General features: G+C 51.2%; 1 protein-coding gene across 1 annotated transcript; it reads left to right on the top strand.

The window, feature by feature from the left end:
- Positions 1-2,480: 2,480 nt before the first annotated feature.
- PIGV (phosphatidylinositol glycan anchor biosynthesis class V) lies at positions 2,481-7,149 on the top strand. The gene is made up of 4 exons (XM_010168537.2): positions 2,481-2,636; positions 4,682-5,316; positions 5,505-6,039; positions 6,844-7,149. Exons 1-4 carry the CDS (start codon positions 2,550-2,552, stop codon positions 7,147-7,149), a joined length of 1,563 nt encoding a protein of 520 aa, XP_010166839.1. The 5' UTR covers positions 2,481-2,549.
- Positions 7,150-7,481: the final 332 nt, after the last annotated feature.

Genomic DNA, 7,481 nt, shown 5'->3' with positions numbered 1-7,481 from the left:
CTAGATGATCTCCTGAGGTCCCTTCCCACCCGTGTGATTCTGTGATTCCCATTTCTTGATGCTGTTTTCCCTCCAGACGCAGGTGACGCAGCGCTGGGGCTGCAGCCTCTGGACCAGCAGCTCAAACTGGTCGGGGGAGCAAGCGGCTGCGAGGCCAAGAGCTCCCAGACCCACAGGACCAGCGCTGGGCCAACAGGAATTCCACAATTCCCTCTTCATCTCTTTGTTATCCTGGTTATAACAGGTTTTTAAATATGTTTGGAGTATCTCTTGACTCTAACAGCAGGTTGGAGAAGAGCACTACCGAGAGGTGCCCAAACTGGTGCTGTCCCAGTATTGCTGGATGCAGACTGGAGTAGGCTTCCCAATAGGAATCCCGTGCACCAGCCAGGAGCGGATCTGGGGCAGGAAGAGCCTCTGTGGCGAGTGGCTGCTGCCACCGGCTGGAAATCGGTCCCCACTGCATCCTCCCAGACCTCCCCGAGTTCACATTTTTTCATTTCCACGATATTTTGTTCATATTCAGCTCCTTTTTTTAGCACAGTTTCCAGAACGAGCAAAATACAATTCATATCCGAGCGCAAAGTGCTCGCAGAGACAATATCGTTAATTAACACTTTGCATTTTTTCCCTACTAAAATATTTTTAACCCACTTCTGCCTTTTTCTATCCTTTTCCTACCCCTTTTCCCTTTGTGCAGGTGCTTTTTCACGCAGCCCTTTTCGAGGCAGAGACATTCCACGTTCTCTGCCAGAGCGCTGGTCGTGGGCTGCAGGTTTTTTTGGGGGTGTTTTTGCTGTTTTCCGTTACGAGTTGCGCTGCATCGTGACAGGAACTGGCTTTTGAAAACCGTTTGCTTTGAGCCTCAGCACGTTCACACGAGGCTTTTTCTCTGCTTTTTGAAACAAAAATACATATTTAAAGCTCTGGGATGATTTTTGCTGCTGTGCTTTAATAGGATTTGCAGCTGTGAATGCGCTTTAATAGAATTTACAGCTTGGCTGAAGTATCCCCTCTCTTAAAATAACACCGTGGCTTCGTGATTCAGGAGAATGTGCCTCCCACTAGTTGCTTTGTCTGTAGCTGTGAATGCTCGTGAGCAAGAGGAGAATTAGGAGCAAACCTTAAACTTTTATATGTGGCTAAATAGGAAGCACAATCCTGGGGTTTAGAGGCTGGAAATATAAACGAGTGTATTTGTGTCTTGGTTTTTTTGCTTCGCTAATGACTTGCTTTCTCCTCTCTTATGTTTTCTAACCTGCCAGTTTTTTTTTTTCTCCGTCAGTAAAACAGGAATAGGAAAAACTCAGCGTGTTTTCAGATCGTTAAGCGATGGCTTTGGGGATCTTTGTCTGTTGTAAGGTGCTGGATCAGAAAGTTGGCAGGTGGGAAATAGTGCAGGATGTGGTGTCATTGGAACCGAGCGAGAGCTGTGGCTCTTCTGTTTCTCAAACTCAACAGCAGTTGGTGGCTGAGGAACCAACGGAAGAAATGTGTTATCTGAAAAATAAAAAAGCTGCATAACAGATCCTGCCTTTCGTGGCGCTGGGCCAGGAGTTTTCAGAGCTGGTCCCAGAACGTTAATCTAGAATATATAGAAAAGAAAAGCAGTGGGACTCCACAAAGCGGTTTCAATCTCACAGGTGAGGTTTGCAGGGAAGAGGTGGACCAGAGCCACCTTAGCATATGCAGTTTGCTTGACTGGCAGATGCCCTCGCTCTGGAGACCAGACCTCTGCCAACATATTGGAAAATCACAGGTGGAATGGTGCGAGTGTCGCGTCCTGGAGATGCTGTTCCTGATTGATGGAAGGGTGGGGGAAGCCTGTGTCTCTGAGAAGGCCCCTCAGCCTTGCTCTGACAGAGCTTGTGGGGTCAGTGCCGTGGAGGTGGCCCTAAAAAAGCCGTGCTCAGCTTCCAAGGGGCGAGAGCTGGGCAGAGAGAGGAGAGAGCACGCCTGGCAGTGCCTGGCCGGCTGCGAGCCCCGCTCAGCAAACTGCTTATACGGACGTTACACTCAGAGGCTACATTTTAATTCTGTCTCTATTCCCAAAAAAAAGAAAAAAAAAAGTTTAAATCCCATTCAGCACATTGGAACTCGAATGTGTGTGTAGATGTTGGCAGAGTCCTGGCTCGAGCTGCCGGTGTTTCTGCTGAGGCAGCCGATGAGCCCGTCTGCTTCTGGTATTTATACTGGCCCAGTAAGAAATGGGCTGTGAGTACGTGTTGTAACCTCTCTCCCTCTGCATACTGGCCAAGGTTAAAAAGTCATGGAATTTTATTTTTTCTTTTAAAGGAACAATATCAAAAATGTTTTCTGCGTCATCTCCCAGACCCACCATCTCTTTCATAAGTGACTTTCCTCTTCGTAGAGATTTGCAGCCCTTTGTAGTGCCTGATAGTAAATAAAGTCACAGAACTTACAAATGTGGCTGAAACCAGAAATACTTTTCTGTGTGTCACCTCTCTCTTTATCAATTCAGGTTTCCAAAACCAGAAGGAGACTTTCCCTGGTGTCAGTGACCTACTGAGGCAACTTGTGAACTCAGGATGGAGCTGGTGAGCAGGCAAGACCCCCACCTGCGAGAGGTCCTGTGGTTTGCAGTGTGCTGCAGAGCCCTGACTCTTCTGCTGCAGGCAAGTCTCCTGTTCCTGAACCAAAATGCTATGACATCAGTTGTTTGTGGCTCTCAGGCTTCTCTTTACAGTGCTACCTTGTGCACCATGTGTAAGCTGGTTCTGCTTGATTGGGAAATTATCTTCTCCTTACATAAATTTCCTTGTCACTTACCATGTTTTCACGCCACTGTTGCAAGAGGCTGGTTTGGCAGCACGAGAGCCTGAATTCTCCGTTTATCCACAGGAGAGGAACAATAATCTCCTCCTGCACATCCTTCCCAAGTCTCATTTCCAGAGACATCCTTCTCTGAGCATGGCAGAGCTTGGTTTCTCACTCCATCCCACCGTACTGAGCCAGCCAGCAAAGAGCCCAGCTGTAGCCGTGGCCCTCCTGAAACAAAACCAGCCTGAGAAAGCTCTCGGGCAACCAGCCACCAGCCAGCTGGCAGATTGTGGCAACCCCGGTCACCACTGGCCAAGGCTGAGTGGAACCATCAGCTGAGATGAAAGACTCGGTGTTAGGAATGCCAGAGGCCTGGTCAGACCAGATGTGTGCTCCGTGGTAAAACGGCGGCTTTGTACATCTTTTAGTCCCAATTTGTTCAGTGTGGCCTTTTTCCTCTCTGCCAACGCTGAACGCAGCGGGGACATCCCAGTCTGTGTGTAGTCCAGCTACAAAACTTCCCATCTGAGGGTCTGGGGGTTTTTTTAAACATATTTTCATTTGGAATTATATTACAATGCATTAAGTTGCATAACTCCTACCTCACGAACTCATAGAATCATGGAATGGTTTGGATTGGAAAGGACCTTAAAGCTCATCCAGTCCCAACCCCCCTGCCAGCAGCAGGGACACCTTCCACTAGACCAGGTTGCTCAAAGCCTCATCCAACCTGGCCTTGAACACTTCCAGGGAGGAGCAGCCACAGCTTCTCTGGGCAACCTGGGCCAGTGTCTCACCACCCTCAACCAGAAGAACTCTCTGGGTTTTTTCTCTCACTTATTTTAAAATGTGCTCAGCACCACAAGCTCCTGGAGGCAGAGGTGTGTGTTCTGCTTCTCATCCCCAGACAGTGAACCCCTCAGTGCACACCGAGCTGTAGAGGCGATGGAGTGATCTAGAGACTAGAGAAGGGGCCTGGGAATCCACTGCTGTCTTCTGCATCACTTTGCTCCGGGAAAATGTTTTTCTCTAGTCCTGTCTCCTCTCCCTTGTCCATCAGTTGGGACAATAATGCCAAACTGAGTAGGACAGGAGGCTTCTCAGTGCTGCAGAGGTACCCGGTGAGAGTGTACGCAGTTAGATGTGCCTGAGCGTGGGGCTGAGCAGCGTCCCCTGCCCAGTTCCCTGGGGATTCACGCTGGATATGTGCCAGAGCTTTATTCAGTTCAAAAGATTGTGTTTGCACCTTGTCATGGTCTTACAGCCATCCTTGCTGCTGAGCCTGGCTTCTGTGCTCCTCTTGTCCCCTTCTTTGAAACCTGTGAGTCATCCTGCTTGGTGCTTTCGGTAGAGTATGAGAGGTTCTCTGCTGGACTTCAGTCCTCTCTTCTTGGGCCCCTCACTCCCAGAAGGACATGGAGGTGCTGGAGCGTGTCCAGAGAAGGGAACGGAGCTGGGGAAGGGTCTGGAGCACAAGTGTGCTGAGTTCCCGGCTGAGGGAACTGGGGGTGTTGAGCCTGGAGAAAAGGAGGTTGAGGGGAGACCTTCTGGCTCTGTCCAAGTCCCTTGGAGGAGGGTGGAGAGAGGTGGGGGTGGGTCTGTTCAACCAAGGCCCAAGGGACAGGAGAAGAGGAAATGGGCTCCAGTTGTGCCCAGGGCAGTTGAGATGGGATGTGAGGAAGAATTTCTTTGCTGAAAGGGTTCTGAGGCATTGGAAGGGGTTGCCCAGGGCAGTGGTGGAGTCCCCATCCCTGGAGGGATTGAAGAGTCGTGTAGACATAGTGCTGAGGGACATGGGTTAGTCGGGGACTGGTCAGTGTTGGGTTCATGATGGGACTCGATGATCTTAAAGGGCTTTTCCAATCGAGGTAATTCTGTGATTCTGTGATTCTTTTTCCAGGCTCTCTTTAACCTCCTGATCCCAGATCACGCTGCAGACGCCTTCTCTCCCCCTCGCTTATCCGAGCCTGGCCTGTGGGACCTGCTCTTGGAGCAGCTGCTGGGAGGCCTCTCGCACTGGGACGCAGAACATTTCCTGTTCATCGCCGAGCGCGGTTACCTGTACGAGCACAACTGCGCCTTCTTCCCGCTCTACCCCCTGAGCCTGCGCGCCGGGGCCGAGGCTGCTCTCTGGCCCTTGCAGCCGCTGCTGCGTTTGCGGAGCCGCCTCCTGCTCTCAGCCACGCTTCTTAATTCTCTCTTCTCAGCCCTGGCAGCCGCTGCCCTGTACGAGCTGGGCTGCGTCGTGCTGCGCTGTCGCAGGCTGGCTTTCCTCGCTGCCCTTCTCTTTTCTCTCAGCCCTGCCAATGTCTTTATGGCAGCTGCTTACTCGGAGAGCATGTTTGCCTTCCTGGTGTTCAGTGCCATGTGGCAACTGGAGAAGGGGCAGAGTTGGCTCAGTGGGCTGCTCTTCTCCCTGGCTTCTGGGGTGCGTGCCAACGGGCTTATTAACGCCGGCTTCTTTCTCTACTCTCGGGGTCAATGCTTTGCCCACCAGCTCCAGGGGGGTTCAGGAGCAATAAGGAAGCTCCCTCTGTTGTGGAAGCAACTCCTTAGCGTGGTATCTTCTGCGGTTCTGATGTGTGCTGGGGTTTTTCTACCTTTTGCTTTATTTCAGCGGCTTCTGGGGTGCGTGCCAACGGGCTTATTAACGCCGGCTTCTTTCTCTACTCTCGGGGTCAATGCTTTGCCCACCAGCTCCAGGGGGGTTCAGGAGCAATAAGTAAGCTTCCTCTGTTGTGGAAGCAACTCCTTAGCGTGGTATCTTCTGCGGTTCTGATGTGTGCTGGGGTTTTTCTACCTTTTGCTTTATTTCAGCATTATGCCTACGTGAGGTTCTGCGGTCCTGGCACCAGCCTGGAGCAGAGTGTCCCCAAGCCACTGCTGCAGCTGGCTCTGGACAAGGGCTATCGTCTGGTGGCCATGAACGGGGTTAAACCCCCTTGGTGCTCCCAGCGATTCCCCATGGTCTATTCCTATATTCAAGATGTTTACTGGAATGTGGGCTTCCTGAGGTATTTTGAGCTCAGGCAGATACCAAATTTCTTGCTTGCTTTACCTGTCACACTTCTGGGCTTGTGGGCTGCCTGGACCTATGTCATTGCAAACCCCCGGCACTGCCTGACTCTTGGTCTAGAGAGAAGAAAGAGTGAAGAAGAGGGTAAACCAAGAGCTGGATTTTACTCCTTTGCTGTCTTCGTGTACGTGGTCCATGCCACAGTCCTGCTGGCGTTTGGATTCTTCTGCATGCACGTGCAGGTAGGACGTTCATAGTGACAGACAGGAGTGATTTCTTGAGGGGAATGCAGGGTGGTGGCACAGACAGTGACAAGTCACAGCCTGAGGATGTCCCAGCTGCAGGGCAGCACAGGGCAATGCAGACCAGGAGTTTCAACTTTCCCTCTTTGGGAGCTGCTTCCATGGAGAGTTTCCAAAGCTGGTTAGTTCCTCTGCTCTGCCAGAGAGTTCCCAGAGAGAGCTTGCCAGGTGTGATGGGGACACCAGGATGGGGATCAAAGGGTCTGGCTGGTGTTGGGTGGAATTTGACATGTGCTTAAGGCCAGGCTTGCCAAGCTAATCATCTGTTGGGGGACAAGGTTACCAGGTCATTATCATGTTGATGGCGATGAAAGGATGCAGAGCCTGTCACCAGCCTCTAGAAGGTGTTTGAAGGTCTTTTTAGGACACAGTGGCAGTAAAAGTTGGGGGTTCCAGTGAAAAAAATAATTGAAGAGTGGGAGTCCAATCTTCCCTGAAGCTCCTGAGCTGGACAGTGACAGGGATTTCAGTGAGATGGTGACAATTAGGTACCAGAGCTTGTCCAAAATCTGGGGACCACTTAACTGCTCACACAAATGCCTCAATAAATAAATAAAGCGGGTTGAGCCGAGAGCTGTTGCATTTCGGTGTCAGAAATCTGAGCACGGTGACTCGGGGCCGTATCTCAGTCCCTGCTTTGAGGCAGGGAGGTAGATGGCTCCTTCCGTGCCTCGGGATCCAGGTGGGTCACAGTCAGAAACACACAATTTGTGTGATTTTTTTTGCTCTGCCTGTCATCTGCAGGTGCTGACCCGGTTCCTTGGCTCTTCCTCTCCCATCCTGTACTGGTTCTCTGCTCACCTGCTTGATGAATATGAACCTTTGCTCTGGAGCGACGGGACCGATAATCAAACAGCGGCGCCGCGCTCTGAGAAATCTCTTCTCGGTAAATCTGATTCCGGTGGGAAAGGGACTCCTGGAAACCCCGTTGTGAGGCTGCTGCTGAACTGGGGGTTAATCACCCCCCGCAGCAAATGTGTGCTCGGATTTTTCATGTCCTACTGGCTGTTGGGGCTGGTCCTGCACTGCAACTTCTTGCCGTGGACGTGAGGGTGTGTGTTGGTGCAGACGGGTCGTGGGGCAGAAGGACTGGTCAGAACTGGAACTGGCTTTTGCTCCAAACCCTGTTGTATGTGCAAAGATGCTTTTGTCTTGGTTACAAGGGTGTTACTCCTTGGTTACTACATGTGTACAGAGCTGTCACCTCATGGCTGTGGCCAAGAGTGTCATGTTCTCTTTGCTGTGATGCTGCAGCATCAGCCAAAATTCCTGTAACCTGCTTGGGACAGGGAATGCACCCGGGTTCCTGTGTCCTCACAGAGCAGGTATTTATGGCAGGCATCTGTGTCTATCACAGAATCCCAGACTGGTGGGGTGGGAAG

This window comes from Antrostomus carolinensis, unplaced genomic scaffold (assembly GCF_000700745.2).
Source record: "Antrostomus carolinensis isolate BGI_N321 unplaced genomic scaffold, ASM70074v2 scaffold19235, whole genome shotgun sequence".
In the NCBI taxonomy this organism is placed as follows: domain Eukaryota; kingdom Metazoa; phylum Chordata; class Aves; order Caprimulgiformes; family Caprimulgidae; genus Antrostomus; species Antrostomus carolinensis.
This window is presented reverse-complemented; position numbering and strand designations above follow the sequence as displayed.

What these genes read in the sequence shown, in the direction of transcription:
- PIGV (XM_010168537.2), top strand. Translation starts at nt 2,550, where the DNA reads ATGGAGCTGGTGAGCAGGCAAGACCCCCACCTGCGAGAGGTCCTGTGG. An exon ending in CCCTGACTCTTCTGCTGCAG is followed by an intron (nt 2,637 to 4,681) that starts GCAAGTCTCCTG and finishes TTCTTTTTCCAG; the next exon opens with GCTCTCTTTAACCTCCTGAT. An exon ending in TCTTCTGCATGCACGTGCAG is followed by an intron (nt 6,040 to 6,843) that starts GTAGGACGTTCA and finishes TGTCATCTGCAG; the next exon opens with GTGCTGACCCGGTTCCTTGG.